Source organism: Arachis ipaensis, chromosome B6 (genome assembly GCF_059453495.1).
Source record: "Arachis ipaensis isolate K30076 ecotype BB chromosome B6, ASM5945349v1, whole genome shotgun sequence".
NCBI classification, from domain to species: Eukaryota; Viridiplantae; Streptophyta; class Magnoliopsida; order Fabales; family Fabaceae; genus Arachis; species Arachis ipaensis.
The window spans coordinates 4,504,884-4,522,690 of NC_142441.1; the positions used below are offsets into that span (position 1 = coordinate 4,504,884).

At 33.2% G+C, this 17,807-nt stretch overlaps 2 protein-coding genes across 2 annotated transcripts; both read right to left on the bottom strand.

Moving 5' to 3' along the window:
- Nucleotides 1–1,986: 1,986 nt before the first annotated feature.
- LPAT2 (lysophosphatidyl acyltransferase 2) lies at nt 1,987–7,927 on the bottom strand. The gene is made up of 11 exons (XM_016349482.3): nt 7,611–7,927; nt 6,402–6,524; nt 5,672–5,711; nt 5,465–5,538; nt 5,150–5,209; nt 4,711–4,788; nt 4,344–4,502; nt 3,683–3,808; nt 2,804–2,896; nt 2,615–2,701; nt 1,987–2,491 (listed from the first exon to the last, which is right to left on the bottom strand). Exons 1-11 carry the CDS (start codon nt 7,689–7,691, stop codon nt 2,249–2,251), a joined length of 1,164 nt encoding a protein of 387 aa, XP_016204968.1. The 5' UTR covers nt 7,692–7,927; the 3' UTR covers nt 1,987–2,248.
- An 8,783-nt stretch (nt 7,928–16,710) lies between these two features.
- On the bottom strand, nt 16,711–17,789 carry LOC107646279 (uncharacterized). Its single transcript, XM_016350473.3, has one exon. It carries the CDS (start codon nt 17,787–17,789, stop codon nt 16,878–16,880), a length of 912 nt encoding a protein of 303 aa, XP_016205959.2. The 3' UTR covers nt 16,711–16,877.
- Nucleotides 17,790–17,807: the final 18 nt, after the last annotated feature.

Genomic DNA, 17,807 nt, shown 5'->3' on the forward strand with positions numbered 1-17,807 from the left:
ATATATGATAATTAATTTGGTATAAACTATGTGTGAAAAATATAAGCAAAGTAATTAACAGCTAGCAATCTAAAATAATAAACAGTGCAACATACAAAAGAAGATAAACGGTTACCGAACATAGTTACTATATATCTAAGTTGTAAATTAGTAGTTATATATGGTTTAGGGAAAGTCAGATAATTATTAAAATAAAACTCACTATTCAAAGAAATTGGTGACATCATTTGAGTGTGTCTCCAATTCTAGGCTTAATTGAATTCACTGTTGGTGATGGGAGCAATATAGTAGTGTGAACGAACTAGCTTAAATCTATCACCCTCTATTCTATTCTGCATCTTCAGATGGAAAACAGCACAATTAAAGAAGCTGAATATGCTGACCTGATTCCAGCTACTACTCAATATGTTTACTATTTACCACTTCCAATTAAATTTTATCAAATTTTTAAATGTTCTCTTAATACTAATATTTCAGTATTCTTAATCGTTGATTTTAATTAATATATATTATATATTTTTTATAAAAAAAAATTTAAAGAGTCAGCATTTTTATTAAAATTCGGTCAGCACTTAACTAGTAAAAAAAAAGTGAGTAATCTCACACTATTAAAAATACTAATGACTAATTGATTACTATAAATCATAAAATTTATTGGCCTAACACTTTTTTTTATAGTTAAAATCAGTGACTAAACCTATTGAAACATCAGAAATATTTAAAATTCTTTCTAAACTTTTATTATCTCCACACCTAATAATGTAAGTCTTTATAAAAAGAATATATAATTATTGCTTCAAAATTTAATCATTATATGAAATGAAAGACATGTAATTAAGTTAATTAATTAGATATATTGTGTTAGTTTTTTGAGGCTACGTAGAGTATAGTAGCTTAAATTTTCGACGAAAAAAGTAGTTACTATGAGGAGGGGGAAAAAGCAAGGATAACAGTTTCGATTTTTCAGTCATCATTGACCGTCCAAATAGTCCAAACATAATGTCCTTTTCATTCAGCAGCTTTCACAGACCACAAACTGTTAAAACCCATTTTTTGAGATCATAATTTAGATGTTGTCACTTTGTGTTGTGTTCTTTAAATACCATGACAGTTCTACCAGCAGCATAAAGTCGTGTATTAAAATTGAATTCATTTTCCTATACTGATTTCTTTCTTTTTCTTTTTCTTTTTGTTTATTTATTTATTTTATTTCTTTTTTGGGTCTGGTTTCCTATGCTGATTTGAAGGTTAAGCTATACCTAAAACATGTGTTGGAAAGGGACTAATCCACACAACAGTGGGCCTATGCTCATATCTTTTTCTGGGCCTTAAAATCTAACTTTTATAATGATGACTGAAAAATCGAAACTGTTAATAAAGCAAGAATTTAGCTTGACCAAAGAATAAAGGGAGAGAAAGAAAGTAGCAACTAGCAAAGGTAGTAGAAGATATTAATCAACGTATAAAGAAACAATTTCTTTCAGTTATATTATATATAATATGCCTCAATTTTGGTTTTACTTGCTCATCTGTTTCAACAATATTTCAGCTCTGTCCTCCAAGATAAATTAATACGCGAATTTTGTTGATGATTATTGATTAGGATGGTATATCCTATCAGTTTTTTTACTAATTATTCTCTAATAGATATTGGTTATACAAGTAATAATTAAAAACACGCACTAAGAGGATCAGAGCTTTAACTGTGACTAAACTCCAAACCAGGTTAATAAGTCCCTAGTAAATTAGTAATAGGTTAGGATAAACCAAAACTAACATCAAATAAACCTGACGAGGAATGCTAGGAGGTCAGCAACTTTTGTGATTTGTAGCCATCAATGATGGTTTTAATGGTGTGAGATTGGTGTGAGATTTCATCCAATGGCTCACTTTTTTTTGCTAGTTACATGCTGACCAGAATTTAACAAAGTTGCTGTCCCCTAGACTTTTCCTTTTTTAAAAATGAGTGATTAGTGTCTAATAATATTGTAGGAATGGTGATCTAAAATAATGGGATAGATAGAACCTACAGAGGTCATGATATATGGTCAATACAAAGTTTATCCTAATAAACAATAAATCAATATGCATACACCATAGTACATAGAAGAATTGAACACATAATATGGGGTAGATTTCAAAAGCAAAACCAATGAGCATTACGCGAGTCCCTCCCAAAACACAAAACAGATGCAGGTTAAGCACACCAAAAGAGAGAGACGAATTCCCTATGTATGTTCACCAAAATCTACTGTTGTTTGACATTCTTATCTTCCACTTGTTCCCCTGTGCTCTTTGGCTTTGCAGGGAGGACCTTGGCCGGCGTTGAACGCTCCGACTGTGAGAACATAATCAAGATTTGCATGAGGCCAGTAACGACTGCCAAACTAGCAGTTGAAATTGCAATACCCTTCCAGGATGATAGTAGCGAAGTCCATCGGAGAAACTTGACGGCTCCCGTAACAATCAGACCAGACCAAGATATGGTTACCTGTTCCCAACATAAGGTTAGAAGGTTCTTTAGATAAATATCCAAGGGGAAAGAGAACACGAGAAAAGGATAACCGATAAATATGGACGTTGAAGGGTTAGAAATATGGATGGAGTAACCTACCAGAAGAGATTTTTTTGGCCGACCAGTATCCTGCAGCTCTTTATCACTAAAAGTATCTTCAGCTATATGTTTGTCTAATAATGCATCCTGGTGTGCCCCGTGGTTAACATTGAAAGAATGATTTACATATATTATCAACCGAGGATGTTGAAATCAAGCGGAAAAAAAGGAAATCTAATCAGCACCCACCTTGGCAACAAACACATCTCGACACCATTGAGCAACAGCTTCATCTGTTTCTGGCAATTCATTCATCAAATGGCGCTTGATGTGAACTTGCACCTACAGTATTAAAAATGAAGGAAATTTTATTATACAAGGAGGTTTTTTTTTTTTTTTTTTTTTTTGTGATCAGTAAAAGTTAAGGAGGGAAGCTTAAGCCCTCAGGAACTGGAGTAATAGACAGTGTAGACCCTCCATAACGAGACATTAACAAAGAAATGCAGCAGGACTTTGGAAGATAAGGTAGCCTCTTAATAATGTACAACAAAGCAAAAGCTAAACACAAGCATGATCCAATCCTGTCAACATCTACAAAATCACTCCCCTCAATATTCCAGACTCCAATCAGCAGACATGTAAATCATTCAGCCAACTGAGTATCTAGATAGAAAACTATGGATCTTTGATAAAGGAAATTAGGGATATAGCCTTAAATTCCATGTAAGCGCATCTCCAGAAATAGCAGGAAATTTCAAAAGTTCAACTCTATCCACAATGGAAGAAAACTAGGCCATATGCAATAGACTCTGTATATTAAACTATTAACAAGCTTTTTTCATGGCTTCCGTTAGCCCAAAGCAGTTAGAGTAATACCTTAGTAATATACAGAATGTTACAATTAGAAAAAGTAACTAGCACACACAGATCGTTTATAACATGGCTTTTGGTGTCCATATATAATTCCTAATTTTTAGTAATATAAGTTAATTTCTGCAGTTGCATTTTCTGCCCATGATTGCTAGTTAGAGACTAACATTACAAGATAGCCACAAGGAAAGCAAAACAGTTCAGCTTTAGGCATCTTCAAGTGTAATTGTTTCGAAATCGTAATTTTAATTGTCTTACCACTGAGGGTTGCCCTTTTAAGAGTCTAAGCATTGTAGGGGTGGGTGAACACTTGGGGATAGCCACTGTTACGTCATAAATGGCAGGAACAAATGAGCGCATGTGACTTACTGCTGAAACAAATCCCTGAAAGCAATAAATTACAAGTAAGAGCAACCAACAAAAAAGAGTAGGACCAAAACCAGCCATGTTATCATCAATCAAACTACTATTCCCTGGAAAACAATAATAACAATTAAATTGCCCTTGCTTGGGTTTTCTCTCAAGTCCATCAAGTGTGAACCCTATTGCAGAACACCCACATAGCTTCCCAAGAAAACCTAACCTTTGACCTAATAAAACCCAAAGTATTGTCTAGCCTCTCAATTTGGTGTAGTCATGGTACAGAATAGAGAAAGAGCAGAGCAACCATTTATAATTACTCTTGGAAGCTAAAGTGATCCCAAAAATATTACAAGTAACAAATAACAAATCTTTTCTCATAAACTGTCAGCAACCTAATTATAAGCAAAATTATAATAAAATAATTTCATTGTCAATCCTGCTAAGATTTGCATATGCTAAACTTGACCACATTAAATTTCATTCAGCATAGCTCCAATATCTGGAAGGAAAAAGCAAAGGATGAAGACAAATGTTAAAGATAAGATCTATATCTCACCTTAGTTCTAGGAATCAAAACATTTCTAGGAATAGGCAATCCAGCAGAGGCTGCATATTCTTGAGCAGCTAATAGTTTAGCTTGTGTGAAGCGTGTTCCTTCTACAAAGAGAGCCAACCAAAACGGAAGAGGAAAATCGCTCAGTCGCTGGATGCCTGACTGCATTTATGATAAATGAAACATTCAAATGAAATTCCCAAATATAATCAACAAGCTTTCGCATCTTGAGAGAAAAAGGTAGAGAGGGGAGTTATAGTCTTTTAACATATGCATAGGTAAGAAGAAATCATTGATATAACAAACAAGCACAAAAATCTATTATGAGTACAGCATATAAATGAATTGTATGTATTATAGTGAATCATACCTTTAATGTGCTCTCATCCTTGGCCCAGCTTCTCTCTAGGAAAAGATACTCAGAAAACCACATTGACCAACCAATGACCTGCATGAGTAGAGCTTAGCAGATAGCCCAACATTGACAGTAATACTTGTGATATCAAAAGCAAAATACAACCTTCTAAGTTTATATTCATGACAAGCACGAGCGGAAAAGTATTCCTAGGTCATAAAATACTTGAATACTAGATATATTTGTTTCATCAAAGAACGTAAACTGCACCCACTAGGTCATTAGGTTTAAAGAACATAAAGGGAAAATCATGGCATGACAGTATATTGAAAAGCTAAGGATTAAAATCCTCTAGAGTGCAAGGGGCACTTTAAGACCATTTCTTCGTAATAACTTAATATAAACAATCATGCAATCATTTTCTTTAAAAAGTTCATGTCATGATGAAGCATACCGGCAGAAACTTTGAAGATTTCTTCATCACAGCTAAAGTACTGCCAAGGCAACCTGAGCGCTGTTCAATAACAATAAATAATCAATCAGCAACCGAAGCACCCAAAAATGCCAATAAAAAAAATTGATCAAATACCATGTCTTATCGTAGCACACACATAAGAGTATACATATCCTTCTATCCCACACCCATGGTACTAAAATTTCAAATAATTCACACTTCTAAAATGAAATAAGCTATTTTTTTAACACACACAGTTTGTTTCAACTTGCTTGTGCTGAAGATGTGGAAAGGTCATACAAATAAGACAATCACCTGAGCTAAAACCCATCCAACAAGCCAATCAATATCACTTCTGTGATTGCATATGACAAGGGCATGCTCTTTACCTGGAAATTTCAAAATAAGAATCATATTATTGATACACAAATTTCACAATAAACTTCCCCAACTCCTTTCTGGTATGCAAGCATACATCCGTAATACAAAAAGGCCAAATACACAGGGTAACAAAATACTTGCCCATCAATTGGAACGTTTCATGATCTGTGAATACTTCAACCTGAAGGGAAAATGTTACAGAAGAAAGCTTTAATCATTCTGAATGCAACAGAATAAACTTAACCAAAAGAAATGTGGCTTTCAAATTACCGGTTTTCTTCCATTTATAATGTTTCTTGAAACTATCAAACAACCTAAGATATATTAGTTTTGACATTTGATTCAATTTTAGTATTAGAATCAATGGAAGCATGTTTATTTCCCAATGAAACAACCTTGGCTGGAACATCTGTGCCTAATTACACAATATGGCTGAAATCTTTCCCTACAAAGCATATTTGTGCACAACATGAATTAACTCATGAAAAATGAAAAAAATGCACCTCCTAAGGAGAAGGTAGAGATGATCAGGCCAAAAGGTTAACGTTACATATTCATAACAAAGAAATTCATTTTAAACATAATATAGAGACCCAAGCCAATATCTGCTTCTACTGTATATAATGGGGATTGAACTCAAAGCTTCCTAATTATAATACAAGATATTTAACATCTTGACTAATTTCACATTTGTTAATATTATACATATTTAATAAACAAAAGGGTGAATTAGACCCTATTAATACAATAGTCTTTTAGAATGTTGCAAGGAAAGTGCAAAACAATGCTTTGTTCTGGTAAACAATCAACTAAATTAGTAGACAGTTACTGTGCATAGAAAAATATTGCAGAGGACATGGTACTGGTTTACCTTAACACCAGCCCACCAATCAATAAGCCATACAAGTTCCAGCCACAACAATTCTGCAACTACACGGTTGATCCGCCTGTGCAGATTCTTTGACAGAGGCCGTACAAGAACATAAGATACTGCCTGAGACAAGATATCAAGAAGGGAAAAATTAATTGAATTGATTCAAGATCCTTTCTGTTTTGGCTTCATATTATTGTTTTACTGAAAGAAAAGATGGATATATAAAACTTAACGACTATGCTACGTATACACCAAAATCAGCCACCAGTATAAAATACATATTGGAATACAAATACACATTGAAAATAAATTAAATCATACATGTATTTATACACAAATATATTGGTGATTGATTTTAGTGGCTGATTTTGGTGTATGAATAGCATTTTTAAAAACCTAATTTTATTCAGTAAATATTCCTCAGTATAAACAAATTATTCCAGTATACCACTAGGAAAATTCCTGCTTTCAAACAGAGTTAATACAACAAAGGATCAACCAGCTTCCATATGCTGAAAGCATATGCGCCAAATTCATTCATGCCCAAAATAAACTTTTCAAGTTTACATTCCTTCCTTTCTATTATGCCTCATGAGTAAATTAATTAGTTAGAAAAACTGATTAGAAGTTAATTAGATAATATAGGCAGTTAGTTAGAAGTCTGTTTCATTTTTCCCTGCTCCCTTTGCACTCAAAGCGGCTGATATATATGTACCATTAGTGAGTTGAAATTAATTAATGAAGATTGATTCTCATTTTCTCACAGAACCTCTCCTTCACAATATGGTATCAGATGAAATTTTCTTCCGCGCTCTCGCTCTCATCTTTTCTTTTCGAACGAACTTTCCACAGAAAATTCAACTTTCCAGGAAACTCAATCATTGGTCAATCATAACAGCAGCAACTCTATCACTGTTTCCCTTTTCATCTAAAAACAATGTTTGTCTATGGCACTTGAACTAAAATAGAAATGGTAACAAATCAGTAGTAGCAATGTGCCTAGACTATGAATCCATGATACAAAGCATAAACCCTAAACTCCCCTAGTTTAAACTATAGCAGTACTACTCTTATCATAAAAATGAAGAATATTAATAGAAAAAAGAAGGAGATTTGCATGGAGATGCAGGAAATGATTATGACGTGAACTCCATTAACTAAGAAATCAAACAGTAAGTAGGAAGTAAGAAGAAGAAGTAGAAAAACCTGAATGAGATTAACAGCGAGGCCTGAAGTGAAGAAGAGGAGGCCAAATGGCACAACCACAGCAGCAGCTGCAATACCCATTCAAGCCACACCTGAACCCAACTTACTTTTTCGATTCGATGTGAGTAAGAACTAAGAACGACTTAATTAACAGTAATTGGAATCTTAGTTTAATCCAATCGAAGAATCTGTTGGCGACTGTTTTGGAAATTGGAAAGAATGACAAGTTGGAATTCGAATGGAAATTGGGAAGGAAATGAGTGTTGCGTGGTAGGGTTGGGTCTCTGTTTTCGCCATATATTACAACAACATATCTTATTTTTTTAACAAATTTGGTAAGCAATTAATCACTAAGGAGAGTGCTATGACCAGTAGAATTTGTGATGTTTAACCATCAATTAGTTGTTATTAATATTTTTAATAGTGTGAGATAATATTTACTGAAATATTTGGTAACAAAAAAAAATCAGCCAAAAACAGCTATAATTTGTCTTATTTAGCATTAGACAAATTAATGAATGCTAAATAAGACAAGTTCTGACTGTTTTTTTTTGTTTCTCTAGCATTAATTATTTTTTTTTATTGATTAAGTACGGACCAGATTTCAACAAAAGTACTGACCCCAGACTTTTTCAATCACTACAAATAACAATTTATTTTTAATAAATAAATTTTATTAATTTATACGCATAAATTTTGGTAAGGAAAAGTATAGGGTACCAACATATTATCTGTCAACTTATTGCTAACAATAATTAATTATTATATTTTAAACACATATATAAAGAGACACATCCAAAAAATATATATATAAAGACATTTCTATTAAACACAGTCATAAAAAAAATATTTTTATTAGACACATCCACAAAGACACTTTCATTAAACACAATTATAAATAAGAATTGACAGAAATGCTGTTGGTAACGTAGTGAAATTATTTTGATAAATATACAAACAAATTGTATTAATTTATATGTATATATTTTAATAAAAATAAATATAAATTACATATTTTTTATACACAAATTTTTATAAATATTAGTATAAACTATTATTGAAGAAATATTAATCTAAAATAATAATATTTATAGACTCTACGTAACATACTAACATTGTTGAATTTTTAATGGATAATATCATAAATTTAATTTTGGTTCAGTAAAGGATTTTGTAGGTTATCTAATTAGATTTATAAGTTTAGCTGATGTGTTAGATAATAGATTTAAAAAATTAATTAATTTTACTAATATAATAATGTATAATTAATGTCTGTACAAAACTTTTTTATATTAATGTACATAAAACTTAAATCTGAATCACATTATTTGTATATAAATATAAAAATTTAATTTTTAATTCATATTAGATTTTCTTAATTAATAAAATAAAAGTGTATAAATAGCAAAATTTCTAATTTAATGCATGTTCTTCTCTTTTACTGCATTATTATATTACATGTTAAATTTGCATTATATACTCCAATATAATACAGATATAGCAAAGAATTGTTTATAGCACACTCGTTAACCTTATTAATAATAAATTATTTTATAAAAAAAAGTGAATAAAACATTGTCAATGAATTGAATTTTTCGATTTTTAAATTTTTAATAAACAATTTTATATTAAATATCTTATTAAGTATTTTAAAAGTACTAATTAACAGGACCTATACAATAATAATAAGAATAATAATGTGTGCATAGTACTATAGGATCACTTATAAAAAAAAAAAATACAAAATAATAGTCAATTATTTATTTATGTTTAATCAATTAAAATCACCGCCCAATTCAGATCTGTGCATTATTGCTCCCTTCCCATCTTATTCATTAAATTTTAACGTGTGCCTTGTAATGTCCACTCATTATCATTAACCATTCCTTCAGATACCCCTTTATCCATTCAGATGTTGATGTAAACATCTTAGTTCCCTCAAAATTTAAGTTCCTCTTGTCTTTTCTTCCATCAAATAATGTTATACCTCTAACTAAATCCATCGCACCCATCAACATATATAAAAAAAAAAAAAGTATAAGGAACCAATGAAATATTTGTATAATGTGTACAATAGAGATTTAGGGATGTTCGATTCAATATTAGAGATATAACTATTATTGTTATCTTTTTCCATCAGCTGAAATTTTTGGGATGAGTGGTATCATGACATGGTATCAGAGTTCTAGATTCGAAAGGTCAAGAGTTTGATTCTTGGTGAACCCAAAATTAGTTTTGGGATGAGATGTTTATTATCCCTAGTATCCAGACGAGATGTATATTATGCTAGTACCCATATGGTTATTCTGAATAGTATGGGTGATGTTCATTTTTTAATTCATATAACTCATTGACTCATTGTACACATTGTATAAATATTCCTGGCTCCTTAGCAGGATTCAAAAAAAAAAAAGACTTTTATAATTTGTTTTAATTTTTTCTCAGAATCAAACACAACTTTAATAATTGATTATTAATGATCATATATATATATATATATATATATTGAAAAAATTATAGTTTGGTAGGCATGTTAAAGTTCTATGTACTCATTCATTCTTACATAAAGGAGAATTAAGTTAAGCTTAGGTAAAATGGTTATGAAGAAGTTAGCTTCTATTATTTAATTTGGTAGGTAAGCTAACTAGTATAATTTTCCAAGGTTTTTAAGCTTTGTGTTTGTAGTTGTGGGGTGAGATTCGGAAATTAAGTAAGTATGTGAGTGTGTGAGTCAACCAAACATAGCAACGAAGTAAATGCCAACCTCCAACCACCATTTTCATATTCTCATTAATGGATGGAACCTCCATAGACAATTAGGCATGTTCTGATGTTCATGTTATCCCTCCATTTTCATATTTACCAGTTACCACTAGTCACTAGAGTCTAGAAAGGAGAAAACAATAGTGGTGGTCCCATATGTCTGATTTCTTAATTGGGTCAAGAGCCCACTATCCTTAACCATCCTAAATGAATATAGGCCCAAATTATATAGGACCGAGTGCCCAACAACAACCTGAGTAGTGACACATAAAAACCCACGACCTAAATTGTTGTTGTCTAAGAACATTATGCAATGCCAATTAGCCTTGGCTCTAATGGCATTTCTCCCCCCTCCCCACCTCAAGGTCTAGGGTTCAAATCCTAGAAAATGCAATTGAGGAAAAATGTAATAAAATATGTGAGGAGTGTGTGGGTGTGTTGTGTCCAGAAATATAATATAGCAAATCATAGTCCATAAAATAAAATCTCGAACAATAGGGTTAGGATTTTTCAATGAGTGAAATTACTAAAAGAACTCCTATATTAGAAATAAAGTAAGGGTAGTAAGTTCAAAAATTCGGGGAATTATCGGAGATGGGACGAGGATCCTCGGTCAGGTCCCCGCACCTGTCTCGGAAAAATTTCGCTCCTTATTCCCATTACGATCCTGCAGAAATCTCCACTTCCTGAGGATTTTTGACACCCCTACATTGGTGCCATGTCTTTATTTCATTTTTTGATTAAAATAGACAAGATAAAAGACATAAAAATTACTAAAATGTGTCATTAAAAAAAAAAACTAAAATAACATCTTTTATTAAAATAATTAATTAATAAGTAGAGTGGCATAAGAACTTAAGAAGAGAAACGAGGAATTATATAGACAGAGTAATGACATTTTGATGCGAGAAAATTTCATTAAATTATATATACTTTGAACACAGGTATCAAATTAAAGTGATTTTCCCCCATCCATCCCCCGTAATATAGAGTCTTATTAGTCTTGTGATCAGCACAAGAGAAGGAAGAGAAGAGTGAGAAGCATGCTTCAGCTTGTGTTTGCTGTGGCATTCTCAGCTGTGCCCTTAACCTTGTATATTCCACCAATAAGGAGCTTCAACCTCTTTGTCAACACAATTCAACACTTTCTCAGAGATTGCACCCTTTTCTCTCTTCATCTTTATCCACGCATCACTCTTGCTCTCTCTCGCATCTTCACCAACATCTTCCATCTTACCTGGTAGATCATACTCATTCATCCATCTTCTCTATTTTTTATGTATATTTTTCTTGTAACTTTTAACTTCTCTGGGCTATGTTGTAATAATTCTGGAAAATTATACTTGTTTTTTTTGGAACTTTTGAGATGGGATGAAACTTTTTTAAATAAGAAAGTGGATTAAAATTTTATTGGATTATTTTGCAAGCACCATTCCAATTGTAAATAGTGGATGAATGTTAGTTGATTGATCCTCGATCCCTCTTTCAACAGAGTGGCCACATATCTTAGGAACAACATGCGTACACACTTTTTATACCTTTAAATTTGATTATTCATTTGTCATCTCTACTTTGCAAAGGAATGAAGAAGATTTAATTACATTAGAGTACTCATAACTAAGAACTCAAACACACACACGTGTTTATTCCTTTCTGTCAGATTAGAAGTACACGTAACACGCTTCGGTTTCACCGTCCTGATTCCGCTTATTGCAGCGTTGGATGGAAGAAAAATAGGGCTAATTTTTTTAATATAGAAAAAATATTGATAGTTTATTTTTTAAAAAAAAAAATGGGACTATTTGGTATAATTACAATTGAGTAAATTTTGTAGTTAGAAAATTAACACGTAGGGAAGGTTTTGCAACAAGTGGTGAGCGTGTTGCCCAACACATGAGAGATGTGTTGTTCATGTAGCCAACACGCGGAGAGTATGTTAAATAATTTGTTTTTTAGATTTTGTTAGACAGATAATAATTTTTGTTAACAATATAAATAATTGGTTTTAAAATTGGCCTAATAAATTAAAAATACAATACACTCTAAATTATTTATCTAAATTTTAATATTAGGATAATCATTCGTACACTTAGTGAATTAAATATTCGATATATTTATTATTCACATTATTTAATATTTTTATTGTCTACCTATATCTTTTTTTTCTATAATATTATAATATATTTCAAATATTAATATTCAAATAAAACATCATCTTTATTTTTATATTAAAAATAATTTTCAAAAAAATAATACTAAAAATATCTAAATCAAAGTCAACCTTATCAAATAATAAATAGGAGAAAACCAGCATGATCTACTTTATTATTGTTGATTTCATTTTCTAAAATAGCGTTACTCAACTAAATAAATAAATAAATACGTCTATGACTATTGGATTGCACACTTGTGGACGTGGCAGCATGTCCTCTTTAACAAGTATTAAAACAAAAAAAAAATGGCTATGAAAGTGACCAAATGAATGTGACTTTTTTATTTATCTAAATATAAAAAATATTTTAATATTTTAAATACGCACAATACAAAAATGTTATCAGGTCAATTTATATAAAATTTTTACAAAATAAATTTTGCCATCATTTTAGATATAACGTCTGAAAAATAGAGTCAGACATGTTAAAGATATTTTTGATATATCATTAAAGATATTTTTGATATATCATTCGTAAAATGAAAGAATATCATTTTTACTTTATCATTCGTAAAATAAAAGAGTGTCATTTCTGTTTTATTACCCATAAAATAAGTGAAAAGAAGCACGAGAGAATAGAGCAAGAACACGAGGAAGGAATAGAGTAGAAATAGAAAGAAAATATAAAGAAGAAAAATAGAGTAAAAAAATTATTTTTTTTAATATAGGACGAAAAAGACAAAAAAACCTTATGAAAAACAACACTATAACGGTCCAAGGTGTTGCCGACATAGTTCGGATGTGTTTGGAGATCAACGATTGTACCTGACACGACTACAATTAATTAGAACCATGCCGTATGGATTGCAAGTCATAAATTGACAAAACTTTCAATTGACATGGTTACCTGGAATGAAAGTTTGCAGTGCGTTGAAATAAGCTGGTCGTATGACGCATCCCAATCACCATAATTTTTCGCAATTACCTTTTGCTTTGCTTGCCACACCTTCTTGTAAGAAACCTTGTACCCATATGCTGACTCGACTGAACCTTGCAGCACCTTTATGCAAATAGTAGCATCTACTTTTACCATGGGATATATATGGTGGCAGATGACGTCGCTATCAAGTTGAGCATGATCTTGCGACATGGAGCTTGCCAAACAACTGTGAGGACCTTCGTATTTTCGGACCACCCAATATCTGGAGGCCCTTGTCTTTGCAACTCGAACCGACCAACGGCATTGGTCCCCAAACTGCTTGCATCGACATACATACCTAGCTTGATCTGACTCTACAACCTTGTATTCCGCACTTCTACGAATATTGTAGTTATTTACGGCAAGCATAGCAGTTTCTCTATTAAGAAATTTCAGACCGACCTCCAGCTCCATCTCACTGGACAAAGCATAGTTGCTAGGTGTGTCTTCAGCGGTGGTCGAACCATTGCACCGAGATTTAAAGACAGAAAGTGGCCTGGAGTACCGCTTGATCCACCACCTGATTCAACATGACTCGGAAGATCCCTCTCGCGGTGAACAGGTTGGGTTTCAGGAACCACTTCTGCTTCTTCACCACCGTCATCTTCGATCTCATCTTCGTCGGACGTGTCTGCCAACCCACCGACAATATCTTCTGGGGATGCAACTCAGTTAGACGGGGGAGGACGTCGAGAACAATTTCCTGCTACTTGTCCGTGCGTCACAAAGGCGTTGAATGGGGGACTCCGAGCTCTAAGAATCTCCTGGAATGGCATCAAATCAACGACACCAACATTTCCAGGTTGCACCACATTATTGGAACTAGAGGAGCTTCCACCAACATCTTGGAGACAAACACATAGTTCCAACGAGTAGATACTTCCAATGCTCCGATGATAAGAAAACATCATCGAAACTTGTTGGTCAGACTTAATCTGCATTTTCTAATATGCAAACGAGTTGGCAACCGCAACTGGCATTCTATAAGTCAACTTCGTGATTTCCTTCTTTCCGACCAGACCGGTATTCATTAGGATCACATTCTTCAGCTCTTCGAACAACGTCTACGGAGGAATCATTATCCACAGTGGATCATCACAAACAAATGTAATACCTTCATATGTGAGAGAAATTTTTCCATTTGAGTATACAACAACGTACACATTTTCGGTGGCCATGGACACTACAAAATACCCACTACAGAATTTTACAAAGAAGAGAAAGACATAGAGAAAAGAGAGAGTCGTTGGAGTAGAAATTTTCCGTCACACAACAAAAATTTCCATCCATGCTTGCAAACTGCCTGCCCCGTCCCTTTATATAGCGAATTCCGGGCTCCATTTCGTGTGGAGTACAGTTGATGTGGTTCTATTTCGCGTCCGGCTCGATAGAGTTGCCCATGGTGTGCCAATTCGCGTGTACCAGCTTGGAGTTGCACCAATTCGCGGACATTGTACCTGAGGTACCATTTCGTGTCTGCTATTCCTATATTGGAACCCTGGCCCATTTCGTGGGCGGCTCCCCTGAATTGGCATGCAAACTCATTTCGTGGGTAACGTACACGAATTGGGACTGCGTACTCTTGGAATTATTTTCATCCATACGTAATTAGAGAATTAAAGTTTTTTCCTTATTTATTTTAATAAAAAAGTCCAGATGCAGCACCTACGTAGAATTTGACATATTAGAGTCATTTTTGATGCGTCATTCATAAAATGAGAGGACATCATTTCTATTTTTGTCATCCGTAAAATAGAAGAATGTCATTTGTGCTTCATGACTCATGAAATGGGTGAAACATGAGAAAGTAGAGCAAAAGTATGAAAAAGAGAGAGAGTAAAAAAAAAAAAAAATAATAAAGAAAACACAGAATAGAGGAGATTATTTTTTTTCTATGACAAATATGTATAACCTGAATTTTAGCTTGAAAAGAAAAAATGCATATTGAAGAAGACAGAAAGAATAAAATGAATGTTAGAAGGAGGAAAAAATTAGGGCAACACATAATATATTAGATTGTCATATATTAAATTATAGGTGAAACCACAGATGAAATTAATATAAAGTTGATAATAGAGAATCGTTATAAAATTTAGGGCAAAAAACAAAAATAAGTCAAGGAAAAAAATAATTTACGTGAATAAGCCAAAACGAAAACTGTTTCATGAATCCACCAACGCATATTTATATGTAGTTCGAACCAGCTTGGTTCGAACTCCATTTCTACATAATTCGAACCAGTTTGGTTCGAATTACACACAAACACACGCACACACTAATTCGAACCAGCTTGGTTCGAATTACACACACAGTAATTCATTGTATAATTCGAATTATGCTGTTAAAAAATTAATAATTTATTAAAAAAATTTATTAAAAAATTTATTTAAAAAATTAATAATTTAAAAATAAAAAAATATATATTTTATTTCATATGTTAAAAAAAGCTAACAAAATATTTAATAGTCCATTTTTAATAGTCCATGAATATTTTTTACCTTATCCATTTGGTGTTTCCATTCACTATATTGGTGTTGGGCCAGGACGGGACGCCCTCATATTCAAGTGATCTATTACTAATTTCTCAGAGGTCACAGTTGCGCTTTCATGCTTCTAAAGGCAAACTGAGGATTTTTTGTGGAAGAAATAACTTATTCCCTCTAACTTCTGGAGTTTTGGGATGCAACATATTCATAGTGACTAGTGAGGAATTGATGTATTATTCTGTTATCTATAAGCAGTGGTATTATTAGATTTTTGCGGTAATTTTACGTGGGAGATTTACCCTATAATTTTGCAGTTCTTGCAGGAATGCCAAGTAGTTAAAGTAGTATATGAATTTAGCTATATGGGAATAACATTTGTTCTTGCCTATGATTTATCCAGCAGAAATAATGTTGTACTTTTAACAACTCCAGGAGCTTTTCATTCTCAATAGTATCTCTACAGTTTCAGTGTTGTGATTTTGTTCTATCTGATCTGTGTTTTGACTTTTCAGTTATCAGTTATCATTTACCATTTCAGTTTTAGGAGTGAGGAATGAAAAATTTAAATTTCTTAATAAATATAAGATGCAGTGTTATCAAACAATTTGTCCACGCAAATTTTTACCTTCAATAAGCAGCAAACATCTTTGCTACAAGGATCAATAATAACAAAATAAGGAGACAAAGTTGTATGTAAAAGATAAAGCTGTGTGATAAATGTGTTGCAAAAGAAAGTTACTTATATAACTGAGGGGAAAATGTAGAAGAATTTGGACAATACCATTTAAGTTGTTAGAATATAAAACTTAATCTAGTATCAATATTATGTAGATTCAGAGGGAGTATATATCAGCAAGTGAGCTTAGGTGACCAAGACTTTGTCATCATCACCTGGTTGAAGCAGCCCTCAGCAATGGCCTTCGCAGATGCTCTAGCTTATCCATGCCATCTGAGGCTGACCTGTCTAAATCACTACGCATTGTTTCCGCAATGTCTTTGAGTCCCATCAGACTTGGAGCTCCCTGATATGTGAGAACACTAGGGGATTTTGCAGAAATCCTCAGCCGCTCCTGCAAGAATTCAGGTGGTTTGCGGGTTTTCCCATGTACGAAGTCGATGAGGTACGCCAAACCTTGATTTGCATCATCCTGCATACCACTTAGTGTAGCCAATCTTTCATCCAATGATCCCACTGTGTAATGCAAGATTCCCAAGTCATCATGGAAATTAGTAATTGTACTTCGAACCCCAGCAACTTCATCCTTAATTGACCGTGCCAATTCATTCTGCTTGAGCATTTTGTCATCCAAATGTTGGATCCTCTGTGTCAAATGCTTCTTAGCATCAGCAATGACATCTGAGGCATGCTGCAGCTTTTTTGTCAAATCTGAAACAGCTTTTTCCATTCTACGTTTAGTGACATACATAAGATCTGAGAATGAGATTCCCTTCCACCACATGTAACCATAACCCACAACACCCAATGCAGCTGCTGGAACCACAAGTGAAGATAAGTTACTTTCTCCAGAACCCCCATTCAGTACTGTAATTGGCCTGCTTGATGTTAACTGCCGAACTTCATTTGCCAATCGACGCACCTGCGCAGCAATGGCATCAGCATATTCACCTTCACCTTCACTGTGATCGCCAGATTTTTCCCATCCCTTCACCAACAACTGGAGATCGCCAATTAAATCGGAAAGTTTACCGTTCTTGATGAGGACGGTACTGGTGTAGCCAGCTCCAGCTATGATGAGAATCTTGGAAAAGCCGATCCCGCTTTGCATAGCCATAGCCATGGTTACGACTTACGGAGA

Coding starts and splice junctions, on each gene's coding strand:
- LPAT2 (XM_016349482.3), bottom strand. CDS start 7,691: ATGGGTATTGCAGCTGCTGCTGTGGTTGTGCCATTTGGCCTCCTCTTC. Junction 5,712..6,401: donor ATTGGTGGGCTGGTGTTAAG/GTAAACCAGTAC, acceptor TTTTCCCTTCAG/GTTGAAGTATTCACAGATCA. Junction 5,210..5,464: donor TTGGATGGGTTTTAGCTCAG/GTGATTGTCTTA, acceptor GTTATTGAACAG/CGCTCAGGTTGCCTTGGCAG.
- LOC107646279 (XM_016350473.3), bottom strand. CDS start 17,789: ATGGCTATGGCTATGCAAAGCGGGATCGGCTTTTCCAAGATTCTCATC.